General features: G+C 52.0%; 1 protein-coding gene across 5 annotated transcripts in view; it reads left to right on the plus strand.

Moving 5' to 3' along the window:
- The window catches only part of DENND1A (DENN domain containing 1A), a 523,573-nt gene that overhangs the window by 472,260 nt on the left and 24,718 nt on the right, over positions 1-26,595 (plus strand). For 3 of the 5 annotated variants that reach the window (XM_061154694.1, XM_061154689.1, XM_061154691.1), the window contains one exon: positions 23,073-23,129. The exons of the other annotated variants lie outside the window; for them this stretch is intronic. In XM_061154694.1, the coding sequence (XP_061010677.1) occupies positions 23,073-23,129 (57 nt within the window). The remainder of the gene's footprint in view (positions 1-23,072; positions 23,130-26,595) is intronic. 5 annotated transcript variants of the gene reach the window in all.

Raw genomic sequence — 26,595 nt, forward strand, 5'->3', positions numbered from 1 at the left:
TATGCATTCTCAAAGAAGCCTTTTGAGTTCCATTTCAGAGTTTTTTGCCACACTCTCCTCTGTATTCTATCTGTACTATTTTTTCTTTTTACTTCACATTTTTCTTTAAACAGACTCCAACCTGACATTTATACTAATCTGACATTTTACTCTCTTTTTAAGCAGTGATGTTGATAAGCCCATAGATTATCAATACTGGCCCAGTATTTTCATAAGGTCTATCTAAAACTACTCATATAGCCCCAGTAGTACATATTCTCCTTTTGGAAAACTTGTGTCATTTCTGCCATACCCCTCTGAGGAGGAGATCATTAACTGTATTTCGAGCCAGAGTCAGAGCTCAGAGACCTTCCCAGGACCATATTGCCAGCACAGGACAGTTCACCTCCAGAGCCCACTTCAGTTCCCTCACCAAGCAGAGACATGAGCTTCTGTTTGAAAGGTCCAGTAAAGCTACTGTGTTCTGGAAAAATAATTTAAGCTAGCCAGACAGTGCACGCTAACCTCAGAAAGACCCTTGCCTTGAGTCTGTGTTCCTGTGGATTTCATTCTTTAAGAACAATTAGCTTTCCACTGGTGGCAGAGACTAGTGAGGTCTTGATTACATTCATCCCTCCACCTTGCAAAGTTAGTGCCCATGGAGCCAGCCAGGGGACTCCATGGAGACCTGTGGCTGGTTGCAGCAGGGTGGGGGAATGTTGTGGGGGGGGGGGGGGGGCGGTGGCCTTTGCAGAGCCCTCGGGGAGAAAAGGTGCTCTCTTGCCTCCGCTTCACTGGAGCTTCTTCTTTCAAGGCTGTGACCATTTCTCCCTTTGATTCTGCATCTGTTCATCCATGTGTAAAATAAATAAATAGATAAGTCCTTGTGGGGCATACTAAGGGTGACAGACCAGCAAATGGACGGCCCAACCCAGAGTGATGAGAACAGTGAGAGAGGTGAGCTCAGGGCTCTCTGAGGGTCCCCACAGGGGCATCCTCTTCACCTGCAGGTCCATTGTCTGTAGACCTAAGCTGGGCCCTGTAACTAAAAGACAACAAACTGAACTCCCTAGCCTTTAATTTCTTTTCTAAAGCAGACATAATGTAAGACCACTCACAGTTCATCATGAGCCATGTCGATGGTTCCAAACAAGGGCAAGTAAATGGATTTTTAGTTAGCCTCTGCATCCTTATCTAATTTCTTTAAAGAGTTCAAAGTCTCTGAGTTGAGAATACCTTTTCCTACCTTGGAAAATGTTTAGGTCTAAGGAGGCTATAAATAACATTTTTTCTCTCAAGTTCAGAATCAAATGAGAAAGAAGGCCCAGGAGACAGTCAAATGAGATAAGGATGCCAGTTTTTTGTTTTTTGTTTTTTTACCAATAGGCTAAAAGGAAAATACGGCTTTAGACCTGAAGCCAAATGGGCTTGCTCAAACCTCAGCTCTGAATTGAAAAGACTGAGCTATGCCCCACAGGAAATGTGGGCAATTTCAGGCAGTGCCCAGGGTGCCTGTGCATCGGCAGCTATGTGTGTGTGGTAGGGTGGGGAGTGGGGGTGGCACCAGGAGCACAGACCATGCTTAGTCCCATCTCCCGACTCAAAGGGAGACACTTTCCTCTCCTGGCAGCTGAGAGCCGGAGGGCCCAGAGAGAACCTGAGGAGTCCCCGTGCTTTTGTCTCCTGTGTGGAGAAGTGGGCCTTCTCTCCTCTCTGTGGCTGGGGAAGGAGTGAGGAAGCCCCACCCTCCCCAGCAGGGTCTGGGCCTCAGCCAGACATCTTGCCTCAACCCTTCCCCCTCTGAGGGATCAGCAGAGGGAGCACCCCCTGGAAACTACTGTGCTCCCTGTGTTTAATTAGGTGGACAGGCTTCTTGGTGCTTTCACTTCTGTACTCATCTAATTTTTTTTTTTTTTAACTTGGAAGACATTTATATCTATTTTTACTTTCCCACATCACCAATCATGGGTTTGGGTGGTTTGTATCTCTATCAGGAAAATATGGCACTATCGAGTGACTACTATATCCAATGGAGAACTCAATCTTTGGTCACTTCATTCAGGGCTCCTGGATTTGGTCCCATCAGCCCCTCTTTGAAAAGAACTATGTACTAATTTAGTTGAATCTTTTGTTTTCTTTGGCTGCACTGGATCTTAGTTGTAGCACATGGGATCTTCCTTGCAGCATGTGAGAGCTAGTTCCCTGACAAGGCATCAAACCTTGGTCCCCTGCATTGGGAACGCAAAGTCTTAGCCACTGGACCACCAGGGAAGTTCCTTAATTGAATCTTTGAAATCAAGTGGTAAGGAAGATGGTCTCATGAATATCATAGAGTTGGGGAAACAGTCCCAGAAGACGTTTGCTTGATTTAGGAGCTAATTCTTACTCCACCACCAGCAGCAGCCCTCTTCTCTCAACTGAGTGCAGCTCTCCCTCCCTGGCTTTGGGGACTGGGCTGACAGTGGCACCCAGGGACACTGGATTCTAGTCCTGGACACGTGCTGCTGTGTGCCATGGTCCTCGGCCAGGGACTGGGCCTTCTCAGGAGGTGGCAGGACAGGGCAGACCCACTCTAGGACCTGCTTCATTGTGTTACCCCTAGTTGATCCTACAAACAAAATAATTGCCTGCTTTCCAATCTGATAGAATCCAAAAAAGTGTGCACTGAAACGTGTCTGTTCTCCCAGTTGAGCAAAGCTTTCTAAACCTCTTTAACATAAAGTTTGAAAAGCCAGTTAAACCAAAGCTCAAACTAAGCACTACCATGGCTTCTGGAGGCCTGGGATGGAGTGGTTTGGATACACCCTTACGATCTGCTCCTGGAATGCGGTTGCCTGTTTGTCTGTGCATGCGGAGAGTTCTGACTTTACAAGTGTGAGCCAGGTTGTTTAGTGCCAATCTTACCCTGGGCTGGAGTAGCTGCCCTGCCAGCGAATACCTTCCTGGCACCCTCAACTCTGAGGAACCCCTCCACCCCATTGGGCTTAGAAGTCATACACAATTCCCTTCAACTCCCCCATTGCCTCCCACACACTTCCAACCGAGGTTCCCGTCCTCCAGACACCTCACCCCCCAGGCTGCCGTCTGAGGGGTACACTCCCACCTACACGTGCCCCTCCTCCTCCACCTCCCACTGCAGTGAGGTCCATCCAGGAACCCTGGTCTGCTCCCCACCACCCCCCGAGCCTCTCCCTTCTGCCCCCTGACACTGCCTGGTCCCTCTCCTGTCCACACCTCTGTCACAGCAGTGGGTCAGGCTGTGTTGCTGCTCACTTGGACTGAGCCACAGCCTCCTAACTGACCTCCAGACTCAGCCGGGCTGCGTCCCCACACAGCCTCACTTGACCCACACACCAGTGGCCGTGCCACCTCCCTGCCCCTCACCTCCCCCATCACGCTTGACATAGATGTCAAGCCCATGATGATATCTGCCCTCAGAGCTGGTCCCTTTTGTAAATCCTCCTGACTGATTTGGTTGCTCCTGTCTTTGTGCTACCCCAGAACTTGGCACATGCAGTGCATCTCACACAGCTTTGTAATCATATCTTTAATGCCTGCCTGTCTCCCCTGATGAGAATGTGAGCCTGGAACGTCCACCACAGGGCTTGGCACTGACCTGGCCTTCAGTAAATATCTTAGGGTTTTATTATTTATGTGGATTTTTAAATTGACTAATATTTGATTGATTATTGTTTAAGTACTTTCTGTGTATCCAGGTTATTTGGTTTTATTTCAGTTGCTATGCTTATAATTCCATTCATTTGAAAAAAGGAAAATGAATATTCCATTAGTGGTCAAAAGCAAATTCCATATCATTTTCCATAAATAAGGGTTTTGTTTCCAAGTAGAAACAGATTTGTATTAAAGGAATTTAGATCCTGTCTCATTCCATTTTGTGTTTTTATGAGCTCCTAAGGGCTAGTCCTAAATGCCCCAGGAAAAGAAAGGAGATGAGGGGGCTCTGGGACACCCGCAGGCTCCCAGAATGGGGAGACCTGGAAAGGAGGAGAGCTGGGGAGAGAGCAGGCAAGGGAAGGGAAGGTCCAGTGCCCCTTGAATTCTTCCCAGAAAGCAAAGATTTCATCTGTAAAAGAAACTAAGCTGTATAACCAAATGCAAAATGTGAACTTGGATTTGTTTTTTTAAGCACCAAAGATATTCTTTGAAAAGTTGGGAGATCTGAAGATGGACTGGGATGTTAGGTGATATGATAGAGCTATTGTTGATGTCATGGTATTTAGGGGCTTATCTTTATGCCTCAGGGGTGCACACTTTGGTATTTAGGGGACATCTAAAACTTGCTTTCAGAATGGTATGGTCAAAGAATTACACACACATGTATATGTAACAGCCATTCACAGAGAGAGAGAGAAAATAAATACAGCACCCCTCCATGCCCCCAGGAGTTTAGCTGCTGAAAGGCAAAAGCTGATCAGCTGATGAAAGCAGTGTGGTTGAAGGTAAAGCATAGATTTTAGCATCAGGCAGCTCTGGGCTTAAATTTTCAGTTCTGGCACTAACAAGCTGGTAACCTGCCCTCAGTAACTTAACCTCAGTGAGATCAGTTTTCTCAGCTTTAAGGTGGGGATAATAATGTTCACATCACAGGTCCTTATAGGGATTAAGCGAGGCACTGTCTGCCTGGTTCTGTGCTGCACACGGGTCCTCAGTAAACATCAGTGTCTTCCTCCAGTGGAGCAGAAGGAGAACCAGATGTCAGTCACCCACGGACAGGGCCTCCCAGTCAGCCTGTCTTCCCAGCACCCGTCACCCGGCATCTCTCAGAACATACACCCCTTAGTGGCAGCCACCCCGGCTCATGCACACATGTAACTGGCCCACGTGCCTACGCTCTTGTGGAAAGTCAGCACTAAACTGAGGAGGGCTGGCATTGTGGGGCAGAGGGAGAGGCGCTGGGGGCACAGCCAGGAGATGGTGCCTAAATCTGACTCAGACACATGAGCAGAAGGGGCCAGAGTGCAGGCTGGGGCACCAGGCGTGAGTGAGAAGCGAGTGTCGTGGTCTGCTGTCCCGAGTGCCTTCTTGGCCTGACTTACCTGCCGTGCCTGCACAGACCACGAGGCAGACCCCTCTGCAGGCTGCCCCTTCAATCCCTGTTGTTTCCAAATCATATTTCCCCCTTTTCCATCTCTCCTTTTTCCACTCTTTCAGCCATAATTTTGTATGGAAAAGCAGGCACATCTGGGTGGTCTCCGGCTCTGTTCCCTCCAACTCCCGCGTCCAGCTGCAGGGTGACCGGAAGGCAGCTGTGCCCGCAGTGCCGGCGGGCGGCCGCAGAGCTCTTCTGACTCACTCTCTGCCATCGCCCAGAGCGGTGGTGGTCCCTGGTGGGTTTGTCGGGTCTGTCTGGAGAGGGCGACTAGTGGGACACATGTGGCCTCACTTTCCCAAAAAGTCCAGGTAGCCCAGAGACAGCTTTCTGATGCAAAATTAACAAGGCCAGGCTTTGCTCTTGTGAGCAGCCATATTCGACTTCAAGAAGAAAAACTTGCCAATCAAAAAAGGGAGGTCAGATTCTGGAAATTCATAAGGATTGAGTTGAAAATCCAAGCAATTTCTTATTAAACATACGAAGTTTGCCTTCTCAAATAGTATTCCTCTTGCCACAAGGAATTCAAGGGCTCCTGGCATGCCGTGGAAGGGCTGAGCAATATCAGCAGCCAAATGAAAATCCAGGTTCAAAATTTCAATTTGCATTCTAAGCTCCACCACCTGACCTCAATTCAGCACAAGTTAAGGGGACTACAGAGGGCTGGGGGGTACTGTCCACCTGCCTCCTGCTAGGTTCTGGGCAGTTTGAGCAGTTTCATGGCAGTTTGAGCTCCTCTTATGGTTGAAGAGCAGTGAGGGAGTAGAGGGGGGCTGTGACACTGAATTGCTCACCACGTGCCAGGCACCTCACTGAGACCTGGAGAAGTGTGTCTATGTCCCAATTCCAGGTACCATGCTGGACAGTTCCCACAGGTTAGCCCACTTAGTCCTTTCAGCCATGGCTGGGTCTCAGGTACTGTTTCCTCTGCAAGGCCCAGAGAGGTTAGGGGATTAGCCAAGGTTTACAACTCAGAAGCAGCAGTCAAGATTCAAAGCCATTTGTCTATTAATAGACCTCAGGTTCAAACCCCAGCTCTGTGCTAAGAACCCGGAAGTTTCCTGCTGGGTTTGTCGTGATGGAGTCTATGCAGCAGCCTAGGCAGGTGACCCAGGCAGGATTCCAGGATGTTGAACCACAGGTAGTCCTTGTTCCTAGTTTCCTTCTCCAGGCCTTCTTTAATGTTTCTGGGCCTCAGCTGGTACCAACACGAGAAAGCCAGTATCCTGCACCTGGCGTACACTGCACACCAAACCCGTCGCTAGACACCAAAGGCACACTGGGTGCTTTCTTGGGATTCGAATGCAAGGTAGAAGCTGGACATGTGTAGGGGTCAGTCCTGTGGGTGACAGGAGCCAGACCAGTCCCCGAGACCGGGGAATCTATATCAGTTAGGTTACTTCGGTTTGCAAGGGACATAAACCCCAAAAGAGAAATTGTTTCCTCATACCAGGTTCAAGTATGGCTTGATCCAGATATTAAATCTCATCAATCAGACCCGTATTTGGCTGCATTTGGCTTGGCCTCCTCTGCTGGTGCCGTTCTCAGGGGACTTTCCCTTCCTGGTGGCCAGGTGGCTGCAGCAACTCCCGGCCATAACCTGCCGGGAGCGAGACAGTGGGAGAGAGTCACTTCCTAGTGACTGCCGCAGGAAGGGTGGGGTCACATGCCTGTCTCAGAACCCGTCATTGTGGCCAAGGGTTCCCTGGGTGCCAGGGGTAGGGCTCTTCCTGAAACACACACTCAGAAGTGAAGGAATGGTGGTTCCTGAAAAGGAAATCAGGGGCCTGTTATCAAAAGGGCAAACAGATTAAACTGATAAGTGTGCATCGTTAAACCGATAAGGAGCCATCGTCCCAGGCCCTTGTCCTCTTATCTGATGGCAGAGAAAAGTTCATACACAGAGCAGTGGGCAGTCTTGAAATCAAGAGCATACATGGTGGAGAGTCAGGGTCAGCCAGGCACCAGATAGAGAGGGGACAAGTGAGTGCATGGCAGGGAGGTAGGAACCAGGGCTCGCAGGTTACAGAGATGGATGCAGTCACCTGTGACAGCGTCCAGGGAGTGGGGTGTGCCAGGTCAGCAGCTACCCAGGGCCCAGGAGCAGAGAAAGCCAGGGTCACTTGTTCAGCAGATGATCCTGGATGCCCATTCTGTTCCACACCTGTGAAAACGGTGATAATCACACGGCCATATCCTGCCTTCAGGGGGCCCACAATGTCACAGTGAGTGGTTTCGTGACATCCTATGGACAGAATCCATCTGGTGTGTGAGCGTGTCATGGGCCATCTCAGAATTCCTTTTTGTTTGTTTTAAAGCCAACCAGTTTGGTTTGGGGGTGGGGGTGATTCCCCGCCAACATGCTCAGGAGGCACCCATCACCTCATCACTGCTGACTTGCTGGAGATTCCTGCAGAGTAGATGCAATGTTTAACGAATGCCCTTGCTCTCCACCAGCTTCAAGGACTGGGCATTGTCCTAGTTTATGTGGAGCAGCCTTCTTCAGGCCATGTCTCAGATACTTGGTGAAGGTTCTGAACCTGAGAGACCAAACATAGCTGCCACTGTAGCCTGTTGTAGGATGGGGTAGCAACTGACTTCAGTTAAGCCCTGGAGCCCCCCTACACCTTGCCCACGCACTCCCCATGGCTTTCCCTGGCCGGTTGCAGTAGAGAACACTTGCCTTCTAAACCATTCCTTTGGCTCAAGGCAGAGCCTCCAGAAAGGTCCGACTGAAACACACCAAGGAATGGAAATCAGGCAACCTGGCAGGAAACTGGTGGTTGGATGAAGTTCGAGTCCAGCAAGGCAGGCGATCTGAACTGGGCTTCCCACCAACGGAGCTGTCTGTTGTCCTCCTTCCCTTGGACAGAGCTCTTCCCCAGCTCTGGCCTGTCCCCTCTGACTCTCCATCTACAGGGACCCCAGCTACCCCTGTGGTTTCCAGCATCTGCTTTGCTCTGGCAGCTCCAGTGTCTGCTTTCCATCCCCTCCCATCTCACGAGCTCCATTCACTGCACTGTCTTAGGCTGTCCTTGGCCTTCCCCAGACCTGCCCCACCTTGGTTCCACTTGGGCATCAGCCCCACTGTGCCCACGCATCCCTCACATGCCGGGGGTTGCCCGTCACTCTCATCTGTTGATCTGGGAGGCACAAGGGGCATCAGAAACATCAGCAAGTAGTGAGATAGGCAAGCCTTTGAGCCCTCTGGAATGGGGGTCCCTCTCCAGGAGTCCCTCCCCGGGCACGGATGTGCTGGATGATCAGGAGGACTTACCCAGTTCCCCGGACCCCTCCCCAAACCCTGCCCACAGCTGGGCCTGCTGGGCTGGAGGCACCTGCGTCCATGACATCAGGCCAGTTCCTTCTCACCCACAAGACTCTGCCAAGTGTCCCCACCGGGGCAGGGTCCCTTCCTCTCCTGAAGTGCCCAACACAATTCCATATTCACTCCTTCACCAGCTCTTTGGGGGTGTCTGCTCCAGTCCAGGCCCCGATCTGGTGCTGGGGGACCCAGAGACAAATCGGCTCCTACTGTCTCCAGTGCAGCTATGTCCTTCCTCTTCTGTCCAGCTAACAAAATGCCATCAACCTCTCAGGGCCCATTCAAGCACTTTTCGCCCCACAAAGCTCCCTGACTCCTCCCAGCAGAGCCAGCCCCTCCCAGCTCTGGGTCAGCACTTTCCCTGTGCCAGCCACACTGTCCCCAGACGCGGATCGTGGCCACCTCCTCCCCGTGACCTTAGCACCCTCCCAGGGCCTGTGCAGGTGAATTGCCCAGGGAGTCTAGGGAGTGACTGAGTGGTGAACAGTGGCTACACGGAAGGCCCTGGGTCGTGGGGAGGGGGGAGGCAGCTCTGTGAACTCCCCATGCCCTTGAACCACCAGTCAGTTGAGCAGAGCAGGAGAGACCAAAAGAGGGGAGGTCTAGCTGTTGTTCTGCAGGCCTGTGTTCACTTGAGGACCCCTGCGTGTGGTGCAGAGCGAATGCAACAGGCCTCCTGCGTCCCCCAAGTCTGTCTGTGTTGAGCCGTGTGACAGTGGGGCCTCTTTGCCAGAGGACTGACAGGAGCCCAAAAGCAGCATTTCTTTTAAGGTCTGTGCTGGAGCAGCTCCCTGCCAGGGAGAGACTCAGCCCAGCGGGACAGGAGCAGGAAATCTGATTCAGCGAGACCAGAGGAGGCATTTTCTCAGATTGGAATTCTCTGTGCCAAACGTGGAGAGTTTATCCCAGCAGGGAAGGGGAAATAAAACATAATATATTGAAAATAAATTCTTTCCCACAAGCACGATCCTCCAGCAGAGTCAGCTCAGTGTCGCTGGCGGTCCCCGCCCCACGGCCACAGAAGCGCTGTGCCGGGAGCTGCCTGTCGCCTTGTCCGCCATCAGTCCCTGAGCCCTTTTGGGGATGAAGTGAATGATTAGCCTGGCCTTGCTGGGGGGGTGGGGGGTGGCAGGATGAGGAGGGGGAGGGGTCAGATGGGTCAAATTGGTTTTCATGCTCGTGCAGACCTCCTCATGGAAGCCAGGCCCCTCAACAGGTATCACCTCCCTGAGTCTTCTCAACATCCTGTGACATCCTACAGTTGTTATTATCCCCAGAAAGCTGATGCTTAGAGAAGTCGAGCAACTCGCCCAGGACTACACTGTACGTGGCAGAGCAAGCTTTCCAAACCAGGTCTCCCTGATGCTGGAGCCCAGGCCCTCCCCTCACTGTACCTCTCTCATCGAGCCTTCTGCCTCAGTTCTCTCTGGTTCCTGGGGTATCTAGTTGTGGCTGCCAGTGGTTTGGACATGCTCAGAATCCAGCAGTGCGGCTTAGGGTGGCTAAGGAGGTCAAGGTCACTGTTCTGTTTCTCCCCAGAATAAACCTAACAGAGCCCCGAATTTCTTCACACAGGGGTAAGAACACCAGCGGTGCTGCCCTTCTGAGTGCCTGCTGGGTGCCAGGCAGTGTGATCAGTGGGTGTTTGCATTTTCTGACATCATCTTCCCCAGACTGATGCAGGAAGGACCATGACTGCCCCACTTCTCACTGGGGTCCGGGGCCTTACCCTAATCCCCTGGTTGGTAGGATGGATTCAGATTCAGGACCCCGCCTTCTTCCACCACACCACTCAGCTCGCTGGACCTGGGACAGCTTGGTGGTGACAGCAGCAAAGGCAGCTTGCCAGCCTCCTGCCCCCTCGACCTGAGATGGCACTGACCGTGTCCCTAATTCAGGTCATTGTTTTTGCCAGCTTAGTTTTATTGTCGGTCTGCTTAATTCCATGTCTTCTAGAATATCAAATCATTTTGTTTATACTGTAAAGAATTTTAAAATATAATAAAAGTACTAGAAGAGGATATGTAAAAGGGACTTCTCCCAAAGGATCACTGATTATATCTCACTTAACATGCAAAGTGTTGGGGGATTAACATTACCTTGAAGCAGTGTAAACTGTATTTTTGAGACCTTACTGCCCATCAGCCATATGGTTCCATGATTACAGCCACCTGGTTGCCCTCCTTGGGATGTCCCGGTCCCTCACCCCTTCTAGGTGGATCCCTGTTTTCACTTTCTGGAGAGGTTGATAGTGAACATTTCCAGAGGGGTAGTAGGTTGAACCTTGGCAAGATGGTGCCTCAGGAGGCCAGGTAGGTAAAGCAGTCAGCAGAAGGCAGGAGATGGTGGTGCTGCAGGACAGAGGGGCACCTACACCCCTGAGCTGTCTACCAAACACCTTTCCATTGCCCAAGCCATGATGACCAGCTAAGAATTCTTCCCCTACTGCCCTCCTATCTTTGTGGTTAAAAAACCTGATGCCAGGCAGAACTCTGAGTTACTTTTTTATGCCTTCAGCGCTGTCTTTTACTTATCCAATGTATTATGAGGCATGTTGGATTCCAAGCCCTGTCCAAGTCCCCAGGGTCACAAAGGCATGAGATGTGTGTACTGCCTTCTTGGCACTCTTTGTCTGGGAGACATGGTGAACAAGCCATATGCAAAGAGAAATGCTAGTGGATATAGATGTTCTGACTGGAGAGAAGTCCTGAGAATGTCTGGGGGAGACCAGGGGTGCCTTCTCAGTGACTTTTCTGCTGAATCTTGAAAGATAAGTTGTACATCAGATGGAGCTAGAAGGTAAAGAGAATGACATAGCAAAGGGGAGGAGAGTTCCAACTCTTCAGAGAAGCAGAGTGCTAGTGTGGGGAAGGGAGAGGCCAGGAGGCAGCTGGGAGGGCCAGAAGCCAAACTGTAGAGGTAGTTGGGGACCAAGCCTGGGGGCAGCTTGAATGGTATCTTTTGGGTCTCAGGAGCCAGTGCAGGCTTATATTCGAGGGAATGGCCCCTAGAGGATTCACTCTGAGCCACTGCAGGAAGGGGAGGAAGCAGGTGAGACAACTAATGGCACAGCCAGCATTCTGACAAGAGCTCATGGATGTGAAGATGAGGGAACGATGAGAAAGAGGTCCAGGAGACCAGACGAACAGATACCACAGTACACTGGATGCCCTCCCTGGGAGCTGTTGGTCTTCACCTTGGAATAGCATAAGGCTGGCTGCTGGCTGCATTTCTCTCCTCCAGCCAGTGTGCTCTAAGGGGACGTTTGAGGTGCAGCCTGCAATGAAAGGTGCGTCTATTAGGATGAACGGGATCACTGGAAAGGCTCTGTGGAGGGACAGAGTGACCAGCTGGGCAGAGACAAGGTACCTCCACCCTCACTGTCTTGCTTTTGCTGTGGGACTGTCTTCCATCCCCTTCCTTTCCCCCCTCACTCTGGGGCCTGTAACAAGGGTACCCATGGCTTACTCTTATCCCATGCCCCATCCCATAGTGAGGAAGGTTAGAGCTCCTTCTCGCTGGGTTGCCAGCTCTTCAGCATCCCAGGGCATTTCTGCCAAGGATGATGTACAATATTATGCTAAACCAGCTTTATGGGCAGCCTCTTAAAATGCAAGCCTCTGCCCATGATGGATGGAGAACATCCAGTTGTTTAGCCAACCACTTACAGTTTGTTGCAAACCCGTAAGAACCACACAGGGTTGTCTTGTTAGGCTTGTTACTCCAAGGACCCCATAAATAAATAGCAGAGTGTGTCTTGGTGCATCAGGGCTGGAGTATGGAAATAGAGGCACCGCATAAATAATACATACTTACAAAATAAATACATCAGTACGTTAGCGTGAACAGCCATAACCAAACCACCCTGTGTAACAACCACGAGAAGCTCCGGGGCCTGCCATGTGATTGGCTGCCGTCCATCAGTGTGCATCAGCATTCAAAATGACCGCCGAAGGGAGGAGGTCCTCCTGCATGCTGACCTCGAGGTCTTGAAGTCGAGGCAGGTGGAGAGACTGCAGGTGGGCACCCTGACGCGCAGCTCTGCCGCCAAGGTGTGCAGCCTACCACGGCCGTGTGTTCCTGCAGCTGGCTTAGGGTCTGCCGCGAGCAGAAGGCTGCTGAGCACCGAGGTGCGGGACGTGAGGGACTGTACCTCCAGGAAGACAGTCGGCCTGGTAGGGGGATCGGGTTTTCTCATTATGCACATTCACTCAGACTTAGGACTTGGTGGGTCGACTTTTCAAGTGACTCTCACCAGAGCCCTGAAACTTTCAGGTTGGGCTGCGTTTTCAGAAGGTCGGTTTCCCCCCTCCTGCTGCCCCCGTCTCGAGTCATGAACCCCACTGGGCATCCGGCTTCAGCATCCGGAGCTCCAAAGAGGCAGCTGACAGAATGGCCATGGGAGTGGGTGCCCCTCCCCTTGGTTGTAATGGCACAAGGCTGGATTTCAGTATTTTAAATGAAAAATATATGCAGTTAGCTGTGCGCTGACAATGTCCTTGAGGATTTGACAGTGAGATTTTCCAGCAGTTGGTCTTCGTTAGGATCCTGGCGGTGTTTAATAAGGCAGTCGAACTGCTGGCACCTTGGGCTCCTGTTTGTTCTCTGAGGGCTCTGGGGCTGCTGCGGTAAGCACATCGACCAGAGCTGATCATTACAAGGGCGTACGCCACCATGAATAAAAATGTCACACGTTTTCCCATCTCACAGCGGTACAAAATGTCAGTCCTGTCAAACACACGTTGCAGGGAGCTGTGTGCAGTCCGTACAAATTGGAGAGCTGCATATCCCCCCAGCCTTCTGATATTCTTCATTTGAAGCTGAAGAAAAACAGTTGTTAACCTATTAGCTAGGATTTTAAACTCTGCTGAGGCGGTGGAGGGCTAGACTTTGACACAGATAGAAATGTATTCCAGGGTCCAGGAATTTTAAAACCAGGATCTCCATCCATTTGTTCCAAGGGAAGAGAGAGAAAAAAAAAAAAAACATCTCTTGTCTGGCAAACCTGACTGTCTTTAACAGACATGGGGGAAATTTGGGGGTATTTCACATCTAAGCTTCCCACCTGTGCATTCTCCTCAGAAAGTCTTGCTCTTTGGGGTGGCCTTAGGCTCAACCCATTAGGCTGGGATGCCTGTAGGCTGGGAGTTTTCGCTGATCAGAAGCCGGCCATTGCTGATCAGAAACATCGCCAACTCAGTGGCCAGCACCACTCGGCGACAGGATGACAGCCAGTGGGTCCGCATTGCTCAAGTGCCGCGCGACAGTCTTGCTGACAATTTGAGGCTGGTCCTACAGTCTTGGGCAAGCATCTACTTTGCACTGACCACACACAGGCCTTGCACCTGGAGCCCAGAATCCTGACATGACCAAGATAACCTTGGCACTTGTGAGGAGCCCCTTGTCTTTAGCAGAGGGACAGAAGAAAGAAGCCCGGCTGTATCCAGTCAGAAAGAGAGGGACAGCATCTGGGAAGGGGGCAGAGGCTTGAGGGAAGAGCTGAGCCCACCAGGTTGGCAGGTGTGGGGAGGGCACACAGAGCAAGCACGTGCCTTGGGAAGGGCTGTGGCACAGAAGCGCAGGGCAGGTCTTTGTGGGGCTGGACAGGGGGGCTGCCTTTGGTATGATGGGACACGGAGCTGGTGGGCCAGGGACTGGGTCTTGAATGGCCTGTCAAGGACTGCCTACGGGATGTGACCAGTCCCCCCAGCTGTGGGTGGGCTGGGACAGGGGCTGCCGATGGCAAGGTGAGCCATGTGGAAGCTGTCATAATCACCGGACTCCCTTTCTGGAGAATCACAGGATTCTGTGCAATCCTGTCTGTACAACTGCAGAATCAGGAGAAAGTGTTTATTTTAATTTCCTAGCAGTGTACTGCTTGGGGTGGACATCATTCCTGAGATGATAAATTAGCCTTGGTTTTGCTGAGTGGGCCCCGGCCCTTAACGTACTGAGTAAACCCTCCTCAAGGCAGGATGCAGGCCTGGCGACGTGTAGGTGGCTGCAAAGACGAACATGTCTGTGTGGTCAGAACAGACCTAGCAAGGCAAAAAGCTCAAAGGATATGGGGGGGCGGGGGGAGGGAAGAACTACCCCAGGACGGGGAGCACCCTCATTCTCAAGGGGTAAATTTCAGCATCTTCCTTCTGCCATTTGTGTATCAGGTCTGATGGAAGGAGTTTGGGCTTCTCTGGGGTCAGACTTAACCTGAGTCTGGAGCCCGGCTTTGCCACCTGTTAGCGGTGGGGCCTGGGCAAGTCACTGAGCAGTGCAGCCTCAGTTTTTTCATCTGCCAAATGGGGAGTTTTACCTTCTCTGTAGGATTGTTGAGATCACTAGAGACCTTCCAGGTAGAACTTCTAGAACAGAACCTGGAACACAGCAAGTGCCTCAAAACAGCCTCCCCACTGCTATCAGAGGGGGACTCTCCTTCCCAACATCTGGAAGCCCCCCCTCGCTTTGCCCCCTCCTGGGAATGTCTCCCAGGCACCCTTGATGGCATCCCAGATGGCTGCCCCGCTGTGGGTAGCAGTGGAGCCCCCGCCCCTTGCTCCTGTCTGGGCAGAGAATGGCACGCGTCAGCAAGTCTCCTGGCCCCTGCCCAGCCACGGCCGCATCTGCTGCCCGACCTCGGGCCGCCAGGGGATGCCACCGATTGAGGCCGAGCAGCTGCACCTGGCTAAAAACAAAAGGCCCCCCCTCCCCCTGCCCCACTGCTGGCCCTCCCCCTCCCCCGCCTCTGTCCCCCAAGCGGCCGGGGTCACCGGCCTCCTCGCTGCCTTCCCTCCCAGCTGCCTTGCTGCTTTTGTTCAGCATGTGAAGTTCCCCGTCAGCCGAGCTCCTTGCACGGGAAGTAATCAGGGATCTTGACAAGGCTTCAAACCACAAATGCCACTACAAATTAACCAGCACCACTACAAAATACTACTCCTGTCAACATCGGGGAAGAATGCTTCGCTCTCAGGACCAGGAGAAGCCGTCTCTCAGCTCAGCTCTCACTCATGGGCCCGGCGGAGAGAATGGCCTTGCAAGGTGACTTGTTGAGGCGGCTGAGTCCCCGGCGGCCCCTCACTAGGGACACCGGCTTCCAGGCCCGACGGCAGGCGCTTCAACTTTTCTTCGAGGGCCACATTCTGTCCCCACTCCCCTATCAAGGCTGCCTGAGGAAGGTTAGCCACAGGCACATGGGATCTGTCTCCAGAGTCTGACAACCAGGGCTCAAAGGCCAGCCCCACCAGCTTCCTAGTGCAGTGTGCCAATTCGGGCAGGAGGGATCACAGCCGCACCTCTGTCTGGAGCTTTAGAACTGACCGGGATATACTGGGTAACACCTGGCCCATCAAGGGTGCTCCAGGGTGAGGCCCTTCCCCACCTCCCATTCCCATGAAGAAGCACCTTCCCTCACCCTGTGTGCAACAGGCTGGAGACTTCTCAGCTCTGATGGGGAAGTCCATCCCATGCAGCATCTTTCAGTGAGCACCCTCCCAGATTAGAACCTGGAGCTGAGGGTTACTTCTGCAGATGCCGCAGGGCCCGAGGACCCCGGGGCCCCCCCAAGGGGCCCAGGACCTGGCCAGCACTGCCAGTACAGAGCACGTGCTGTAGGACGCCAGCGCAGCTTTCCCCAGCACCCTCGCTGACACTCTGAAGCGGAGGCAAGCATTTGATCCTCCCCAACAAGCAGGATCAGCTCTATCAAGTGTGGACGAGAGGATTCAAGATAATGACAGGAGTTGGGGGACAGGCGAGAGCTGTGCCCGAGAGAGCTGGTTGGGCATTTCAAAGGAGACACTCCACACAAATATAGCTTCAATACACTCCTTTCTGGAGGCCTATCAAAAGAAGCCCTCTTTTATTTCCATACCTTGCATAATAGCGGCTCTCCCTTCCCGAGGAGTAGAGGAGCCTTGCTCTCAGCCCAGAGGCCCTTTGTAAAGCCACAGAAAGCTTTGTCTTCCTCTCCCAGCCGGGGGCCATTTCACGCACAGGTCAGAGCATTGATGTGGCTACTAGCCAGGAAAATTAACCAGGTGAACTCTTCCCTCGTTAAACAGTGACGGGATTTAATTGTGAATTTTCTGTTTCACCCTGTCCATTCCCAGCAGCAGATGTGGTTGGGGTACGTCCCTGGGACAGAGAAGCACCCAGCATCTCCCCCGCCTCCCCATTGAGGATGCCAGGGCCTCCTCTGGGGGGGTAGGGGAAAATCTGACAGAAAACGGACAATACAGGACACCATTCAGACCCAGAGGATCTGAGACTCCCTTTGAGGCTGACCTTGGAGGCCACCATTCTTATGCCTCCAGCCACTGTTGCGTGCACCCCACCTTCTCTGGCCCCTGGAACAGGAAGTGTGGAGGCCCTGGCTGCCGCCCTACCCCAAGCTTTGCGTGCATATCCCTCAGCCTTCAGTGAAGCTGCTTGGCATCTCTGGTCATCTGTCCCCTTCCCCACACCTCTGGTCCCTGCTTGCTGTCTAGCCTATTGCCCCACTGACTTTGACATTTCACCTCTGGTAGATAGTGCCTTAGGTAGTGCCTATCTCCCCTCTCTGAGCCTGCTTTCCCAGCAGTGAAATGGGGAGACTAATTCTGACCTTGAAGGAATATTGAAGGGATGGTCTGAGGCATGTCCCCCTTAGGGCCTGGGGAAATCCATGCATTGGTTCCTGAAGAGCCGACCCCTCCCACATCCATCACAGGACCAGCGCATGATGCGTGATTAACATTAGATGAGCTCTTTGACCCTCATCCACTGCTCAGTGTGACCCTGGCCAAGTCTGTGCCTCCCCTCGTCTGTGAAATGGAGTCATGACCCTCATTCCTGGCATGAGGCTTGCTGGGCTGGCGAGTACACTGACTAGGTGTCGGTTCACAGCAGGCCACAAAAGCTTTGGGCTCTGCCCCCTCTCGCAGGCTGCCCCCCCTCCACCCCTGCTTTACTCTCTGCCCCTGGTCTGCGCCCAGCAGTGAAGCATTCTCCACCCTGCAACCCCATGCTGGATGCCCGCTCATCCATGCCACCCAGGTAATTAAGTTGATATTCCAACACAGTTTCCCCTCCTGACCTTTTGGAAACAATGTGTTTTGCTGCATCAACAAATTAGCTGCAAATCAGATGCTGTTCTCATCAATGTGGGTTTCATATCCAATGAACACACTCACCTGGTCCCCACAGCTGACAGATATAAACGCCAAGAGCCAGGCAGAGACTGGCAGAGGTCAAAGAGTCCCTCTCTTCTCTGGGACTTCCGTGTCAGTCACACTGTGGGGCTTACCCATTCATGTCCACATCTCCCAGCAGTCACGTGGCCAGCTGGTGAGTTGATAACATGGAGGCCTAGGCAGGCCATAGCTGGAAGAGAGTGTCTGTCCTTAGGAGCCCACCCAACCTCCTCCTATCCATCTTCTACATCAAGAACACCAAAGGCCTCTGATATGTCCCTTCCTACCTGAATTCTTCCCACTGCACCCAGGAGAAAACCCACACTCCTTAAGCGGGCATTAAAGGCCTTAAATTATGTGACCTCCACAGGCCATTCCTCCCAACCTACCCCATCCTCACATTCACCCTCACTTAGTCTTGCTCGATCACTGTGGTTCCCATCTCATGCACCTAAATTCTATACTACCCCCCATCAGATAGAAGAACCCCTCCTTGGTACTTCCACACACCTCAGCACCCCTTTCTCCTCTGTGTTATAACCCCGCCATCAGAGTGGAAACCCTCTGAGGGCAGGGCTGGGTCTTATTCAGGATTGTGCCCTTTGCCTGTACAAAATATTCTCCATTGTTTGTTAAATGAATCAAGACAAGAATCTTCTTTGGAAAGGACTGGAAAGAGATGCTAAAATAAGGAAGGAAGGCGAGGATGTCAGTCATTCTCTCACACGCCTGTTTTCTAAGGCACAGATCTCTTAACAGCAGAGTCCAACTTCAGAAAGGATACGGAGTAGAAAAACCGAATCAGAAAGGATTCCAGATGACTTTGGACGTTTCGGTTGACAAGGATAGCACAATGGACTAAGAAAACCTGCTTGTTTTAGTTCCTGCCACTAGTTCTGTGACCTCACTTTAGTCACATAACCTCTCTGGGCCACCTCTTCTGCAGGGAAATAACCCTCCTCCAACTTGCCTCACTGGGGAATGTGAGGCTCAAAGGAAAGAAGAGAAGTAGAAATGCTTTGAAAGGAAAATACATCATGTAAATAGAAGAGATTAGTAAAACCCAGTCCCTTTCAACAGTGCCCTGCTCAAAGCACGCTTCCTTGGAAAACCAAGATCCTTGCATTCACAAGACTCTTCTGGGAAGACTTGTGGGTTTAAGGGAGGGACAGAGGATCGGATGGTCTCGTTTCATCAGCAGTTTGCCGGACCAGAGCCTCCCACAGCCAGGATGCCCTCCTGTAGCATCCTCATGCTAGTGCTGGTGACTCTGGAGTTATTTCCATTTTACAGAAGACTTAACTGAGGCTTAAGATTGAATAACGTGCCAAATGGCAGAGCCAGTATTGAACTCGACTAGAAAATGACAGAGCCAAGTCATGAACATGAGTCTTTCCAAAGTCTATTTCTTGGGGTTTTAGCAATGCTTTTTATACTCTAAGAAAGGTATTTTTCTGAGAAGTAGGTCAAATTCCATTGGATCATACACCCCTGAAGCACAGACTCTGTCCTGTTCTCCTGAATCCCCAGGCCCTGGCCCCAGGCAGCTGTTCCATCACTGTTCATGGGAGGAATCTTTCCACTCCGAGGGAATCTGCATCTGGACTCCACGTGACTTTCAGAAAGGCGGGTGCTTGTGTTGGCCACTGAAACCTCCCGCGCCCCCACTGGAGTGCCAGATCAACTGCTGAACAGAACTCTTCTTAGCCAAAGATTGCCAAAAGCCCAGCCTTTTTCAGCTCACTTAAGAACCAGCCGTCCGTGTAGCCAGGGAATTGAGGATCACAAGTGACGCGATTTCTCTGTAAAAGTGCCTGGACCTCTCGATTCTCTGCTCCAAGGCTCTTCTGGTTTTGTCTCTTCTTCCTCCAGCTGTGGGAGGGGCCCTGGACTTACAGTCAAGAGGCATGACAGCAGGCCGCTGTCTCTCCCTCCAGTCTGTGTCCCTCTCCGTGGAAGGATAAGCTCCTGGCACTGGAGCCGTGGAAGCAGCAGACAAGGCTGCCTGAACCTGGGACTTAAAGAGCATGGGTGGGGGTGGGGTGGGGGTTCAGCTTACTGAAATGACTTTCACTGAGTCTAGCCGGCAATGCAGTCCTCTCTGGCCTCACCTCAATCCATCGTAGTGCCATATTCAGTCACTCCCTGACTCAGCTTCCTGAGCACTGGAGCCATGTTCTACAAAAATGCGTGTTGAGTTGATTTTTTTCCTAGCTTCCCTCTGCACCCTCTCCTCCCACCTAAGTCACCAGCACTCCACACTATGGCCTGTTCTGATTGTCCCCAGAGGACTCAGCTCTCCTCAGCCTGTGTCCCCCGCTGTCATGCCCCCCAGCATATTTGGGGAACTGCAACCACTACAGCTCAACAGCCCTCTCACCCTCTCCCCTCCAAGAAGCAGAAGCTTCTTAGCAGCACCTTGCCCTGGGGGAGCTGCTGTGATCCACCCAGTGTCCCACTCAGAACCCGTGTGCCGCGTTACCCTCTCTCGGTGTCTATAAATCCCCTGGTTTACTCTCCTGGTTTCTAGGTTAGGTGTGGTCAAGAGGCTGCTTTCCTCCCACAATTTATAAATTCGGTTGCAAAAGAGCTAATACTTCCTGATGACAGTCAAAGCAAAACAATTACAGAATCTGGAGAACTGACATTCACTGAGTTTCTTCTACATGTGCCAGGAAGCTTCAGTCAGAAATCTTGCGGAGCACCTATTTATCCAGTACCACACTAGACTCCAGGATAAGCAGAGAAATGAGATGAGTGAGCTGATAATTACAACCTCTGTACAAGAATACATGGCAGGCAGAGCATCTGACCCTCACTGCTCAGGGAAGGGCAGGGAGGGCCCCCTGGGGAAGGTGGTGCTCGAGACAGAGAGCAAAGGATGAATAGGAGACACCAAGAGTGAGACAAAAGGAAATGGAAGATGTTTCGGGAGCAGCCTTCAAGAACACCTGAGCTTTCAGGGAGAGCAAGGGGGTGAGTGGGGCAGGGTTGGGGGGAGAGAGGAGTTTGCAGAGGCTTATGTGTGGGGCCCAGACTCTGGAGGGCTTTGAACACTTCAGTCAGCATTTTCCAGGGGATATTTAACAGGTATTATAGGGGATGTGAGTCTGTTCAAATAAATATGGGAAACAGGACTTCTATGGGGGGAAGAAAAGAATTAATAGTGTTTTGCCTGTTGAAGGGTAGGGGTTTTATCACAAGGGTTGACAGGCTCTGCTGTGCTAACCAGCATCATGAATCTCCAGACAGAGCAAGACTCAACACTTCTCATGTTTTCCAGGGGAACCCCCTTTTCTTCTTTCGTACAATGCACCTCCCAGGATGGTGTTTCTCAGAAGATAGCTCAGGAGATGCCAGCCTTCCACTGGGATGATTTAGGCTGGCAAAGAACATAATTGGGCATGTTTGTTGTTGTTTTTTTAAAGCCCACTCTGGAATAAGATGGAAGATGGTTGGGAGGGGAAGAAGCTGGAGGGTGGGAAAGCTGCTAATGGTGATAGTTGCTGGCGTCTACTGGCCAAAGATCTTGGCAACTGTCATCTCATTGAATACTTTCTAACAGTCCCCTCGGGTGGGTAGTGCCATTACCTGCATTTACAGATGACGAAAGTCAGGCCACAGAGTAAATGGATGGCTTGGGTCCAGTCTGAGACTGTCTGACCCCAGAGGTCATCTCCTAAACACCCAGCCCCACCGCCACCCCCACCGGCCAGGTCAGAGGTGACTAGTGGTGAGGGCTCTGGAGCTCGAGAAAGAGGCCACCCAGAAGCAGAGGGGGCCAAGAACAAGGGAAGCTGAAGGTGATGGGGTAAGCAGAGGGTGTGTGTGAGAGTTGAGGGGTTGGACGAGGACCGCAGCCTGTGCGCCTGTGGGCAGCCACGCTCGTCTCACCGGGTGGCATCCCAACCCTCGACGGCTTCCAGCTGAAGGAGGGTCCCCGAGTATGGGTTGGCCAGCTCTCCAAACAGCAGAGGATCCAGGGAGCCAGGCTGTGCTCCTAGTGTGCCATGAGGACCCCAGTTCTCCACTAAGTCTGTCAGCCCCCTTTCTCCATAGACCACCCTGACAGGCCCAGTGCTGGGCACCAGGCATCCAGGGACCCTGGAGACATGGCCTGTCCCCCCAGGAGTCAGGTGTGGAGAAGGAATTGTGAGGCAGGTTTGCTGTCTGGACAACCCCTCCAACCAAGTGAAACTCTGAAGTGCTGTCCAAGAGAAATGTAACGGGAGCCACACATGCGAGCCACATATGGAATTCTAATTATTTTAGTAACTGTATTAAAAAGTAAAAAGAAACAGATGAGATTAATTTTAATAATATATTTAACCAAAATATCCAAAACATTTTCATTTCAACATATAATCAATATAAAAAATTATTGAGATATCTTGCATTCTTTTTCAAACTAAGTCTCCAAAATCCAATGTGCATTTTACACTTAATAGCACATCTTAATTTGGACTCACCCTGTGTGGCCATTGGCTCCTGTTGTGGGAAGTGCAGGTCTGGACTTTGCGGCATAATGATGGACCTCTGTGAACCATGAGGCTGATGGGAAGAACCAATCAGAAGCCTCCCGGGGCTTGCCAAGTGTCCATGACCTTGGTCTAGCGTGGACTTTACTCTCCTTACACTGTGTTCATCTGCCCCACTGTCCAGGGCATCTAGATATCTGGGCAGGCTGTTGAGAGAACAAAGCTTGACTTTTGACACAGAGGGTTCAAGGGGTGAGATAAGAGATCTGTGTGCCACTGATTTTTATTCAAAAGCCAAGCATTTTGTGCAAATTTATTCATCAGACATTTATTGAGAAGATACATTTTCCCAAGGTACAGGGATGACAACCTCAAGGAAATGAACATTTGAAGGAGTAGGAGGGCAGCTGGGTAGACATGGGGTGATAGTGGGTGATGAGTGGGAGCACTGGAGGGCAGCACCCAACCTCGGCAGAGTCCCGAAGGACAAGCAGAGGTCTGCCAGGCAGCTCGGTGTGGCGGGTCGTTCCACCTGCTGGGCAGGCATGAAGCAGGCCTGAGAGCCTCGGGCCATGCGAGGGTCTTCAAGTGAGCACAGGGGAAGCTTGGGAGGGGTCTGGGTACGGCACGGCAGAGGCCAAGTCTTAGAGGATTTAGAACGCCAGCCCAGGGCCCTGGTGAACTGTCACCCCAGGACAGGAGGGGACAGCAGAAGTCTCAACGCTGGGGTGTGGCAGGGTCACACTGCATTTTAGAAGACTCCTGTTGGCCAGTGTGGAGAATGGCTGAGGAGCTCCAGGTGGGGGCCCTGCTGGTTACAGTGATCCAGGCCAGAGGTGGAGGAGAGGGCCTCAGACATGGGGTATGCAAGAGCCGGCAGCCAGCCATGGGAGCGGGAGGCGTCAAGGATGGCCCTTGGGCTCTGGCTTGGGTGGCTGGATGCCCAGAGCTGTGTGTGGAAATGCATCAAACCACCTCTGTACGCACTGATTCCTTAAGTTTCCACTTTAATGCAGCCACAGAGACTCCGTCCCACTCGCCCGCCGCCTCCCAAGATACAGCGCTCGAGGCCCGTGAGTAGCCAGTGGTTCTGCCCTCTCACCTAACACTGCCTGAGCCGTCTCCCCGCCTGACTAAACCTCAGGGGTCTGACCTCAGCTGCCTTGCCAAGGAAAGCCAGGAAGTGGGTTTTTCAGCTTCCCTCTGTGTGGCATGTACCCAAACTTGCATTTCCTGAGCTTCTGTCTCTTTCTTCTGAATCAGTTTGGCAACTCGCAGGTCGGAGCTGTAGGTAGCGGGGCTGCTGTGTGCTGTGTTTGCCGTGTGTGCCTGGTTTGAGCGCATCTCCTAGGTTGAGCCAGGTTGCTAGCCAGTGAGCTTTAAAGGCTGCAGCCGCCTCTTCCTCACAAAGGAAACAGAAGTCTGGCAGCAGGGGTCTCGTTGCGCCAGATCTTGGTTTGGAAATGCATTTGATGTCCCTTCCCAGGGGCGGATGCTACGCCCAGAGAATATTGAGCCGGCTCAGATGGAGACCAGTCTCCTCCTCTCCCGGGCCGCACACAGGGCTCTACCTTCCCAAACAAAGCTCCGAGGAAGGGCAGAAAAGCAGGACGAGATGTGATAAACTCACCAACAACTGGGAATGGGCGGGCGAGGGAGAGGGACCCATCCATATCTTCTCAAAAGAAAAGCCTTAGGAAAACACTGGGTGCGGATCTGGGGTTCAGCATCAGTGAAGTCCTTTTTCTTGTGAGCTAAGACTTCAGTCATGCTGAGGCCTGATAACTTTAGCAGCTTCCTTTAAAGTGGGAAGGAAACTGGCTGGGACCATTGAGTGAGGGCTGTTGACCAAGAGAAGAGTTTCTCTGTTTCTTGTTCAAAGCAGCCACCACTCTCGCAGTCAAGCAAAAGGGGGCTGGTTCCAGCCCAGCGGCCATCATGGTTCCCCACAAACCCGAGTCCCAGCCTCTCCTGCCCTCCCTACTGCAGTGTCCACATCCATCTTGAAAAGTGTGGCAGCTGAGGGGTGCAGGTGACTAGGCTGAGCTGTGTCTGACTTTTTTTTTTTTTTTTAAGTGTTTATTTGAGTGAAGATCTATTTGAATCAGATGGCAGCAAACCAGAAGTGGTTATGAGTGCTCTCAAACTGTGTCTGTTTTGAATCCTTGCCGCACGTACCTAATGTTGGATGGGTGGCCCTCTCTGCGTGGATGTTGGAACATTCTGTGGCACTGTCTTCCTTCCCTTCCCTTCCCTCCCATGTACGGGAGCTGCAGGGCTGGGGTGGAGGCAGCCATGACACTGAAGTTCCAACCACACGTAACGGAGCTATCCTGTACCCCAGTCAAACCATGGTCACATGGGCACAGCTGTTGAGGGGCTGAAATGTGTCTGCTTACTGTCATTGGATGGAAGGCACAAACAGCAAAGAGAAACTGCTCTGGGGGACAGGAAGCCAATGTCTGGGTCAAGAGCTGTGTGATTTAGTGGGAATTTCTGTATAGTCATTAGTAACGTGGATCTGGGGAGTAGACAGAGCCAGGCTTGATACCAGGGTTGTGTGACTCTGGGCAATTCCTGAAGCTCTCTGAGCCTTGCTTCTCTCTCTCTAATGCACCCTTGTTCATGGATGTTTTTTGTGAGCATGAGTATAGACCTCATTTGTAAGGCTCCTCGCACAGGGCCTAGGACACAGTAGCAGTTCTTATTCTTCTTAATAGATTTTTCAATCTTACAGCTTCTAAGGAATGACCCAGTTTCTTAATCATTCACCTAGGATTTTCATAGTCAGCGAATCATTCTTAGTCATATCATCCCAGATGAGCCTCACAGAATCTCTATGAAGTAGGCATCTCCTCCACCCGTTTTAAATGAGAAAACTGATGCTCAGTAACTTAACCCAAGTCCCTCAACTACACAAAGGGGTCACCAGACTCTAGAACCTGTGGTCTTTCATGCATACCAAGTTCCCTGGACCCTCCATCTCCACAGAGTCCATCTTAATACAAAGGATGCGGGGAGAGCCTTCAGGTGAGAAAAATTTAATCAGTAGTTGGTTGTGTTTCCTATGGAATCGCTACGGCAGTGTTAGGCCCTGACACGGATGCAGGGGTGAGGAGAACTGACATTTAGTGAGCACCTTTTATGTGCCTCGGACTGTGCTCCTCTGTCCTTAAAAACAATCCAGAGGAGGCAGATGCGATGTCACCAGTTGGCAGCTGAAACCACAGAGATAATCAGAGGCCATGCTGGCCTTTGAGCCCAGGCCTGCCTCTCTGCCCTGCCTCTCCTCACCCCTCACGATGCAGCCTCTCCCAAGCCAGAATCATCCAGTGGCTAGCTCTAAGAAGTGCCTGGAGAGACCTAGGATCCAAGATGGCAGGGAATTTCTTAGTAGGATCCGGAGCAGGATTGCTCCCCTTGGAAGAACTCAGAAGCTGAAGATAGCTACTGTTGGCTTCACGTTGTGTCGCCAGTGTGAGGACCCAGACGGCCGGGGGCGGCGGGGAGGGCGGGCCAGGGGCTGGAATTCAGCCACATCCACTGGTGATGGAGGACTTGGGGAGGCAGATACTGCCCTGAGCACTGAGGAGCAGCTGCTTCTGCCACTGCCCCAGTGTGGGAGGTGACTGGCCCTGGCACTCGGGGCTGCGTCCCCTTGGGTTATGAGACACTGAAGAGGCAGGTGGCTGAACAGAACTGATCCTCCTGGGCCTGGAAGTCAGAGAGGCCTGTCTTAGTTTGACTCACAGTTTGGACACTGCTTCGCTGTGTGACGTGGGGCCATATGCATACCTTCCCTGAGCCTTAGTTTCATCATCTATAAAATGGGTTGCTCTACCTCCCTGGTGGGGTTATGAAGTCGTATATTTGTAGTACCTAGCACAGTCCCTGACAAGAGGTGGACACACGTAGCCAAATTCTGCCCACCCAAATACCTTCATCCAAAGCAGGGTCACCTTGGGGCTGATTTGGGAGCCCTAGAAGTTCTGTGCTTCCTGGGCCTTGCGTTCCCTGGTGCCCCAGGTCTGTTCACTCTGAGTGCCTTCACGCAAGCGTTTCCAGTGGGCACCCCTGCACACTAGGGGTGAGCCTGGGAGATGTGGAGTGTGGGCCTCATAGCTCCGAGGGCCTCAGAGACGATGGCCTGACAAGCTCCCATGTCAGGAGCCGCTGGCCCCTCACCGGGCTTTGCTGGGTCACTTAGCCGCAGGCCTTCTCAGCAGAAGTGTGGCCGTCAGCCCAGGGCAGTGGGAGCGTGGGGGCCAGCATTCAGCCTTTCTGGAAGGAGCTTTGTAGCCTGGCACCTGTCGCTGGAGTTCAGATGTGACCAGAGGATTTAGATTTTCTTTGTAAAAGGAAGAGAAAGGAAAGAGCAGAAGAAAGCCTTGCCAGTGTCTGTGGACTCAGGGGAGTGGGCTGGGGCGTGCAGGGGAGAGGCAGGCTGTGGTCGGCCGCATGTGAAGCGCTTTATAAGCTCTGTATTTATTATTTCTTGCTCACCATTAAAATCAAATGTACTCGGTGCTTTTGTATTCA

Source organism: Dama dama, chromosome 11 (genome assembly GCF_033118175.1).
Source record: "Dama dama isolate Ldn47 chromosome 11, ASM3311817v1, whole genome shotgun sequence".
In the NCBI taxonomy this organism is placed as follows: domain Eukaryota; kingdom Metazoa; phylum Chordata; class Mammalia; order Artiodactyla; family Cervidae; genus Dama; species Dama dama.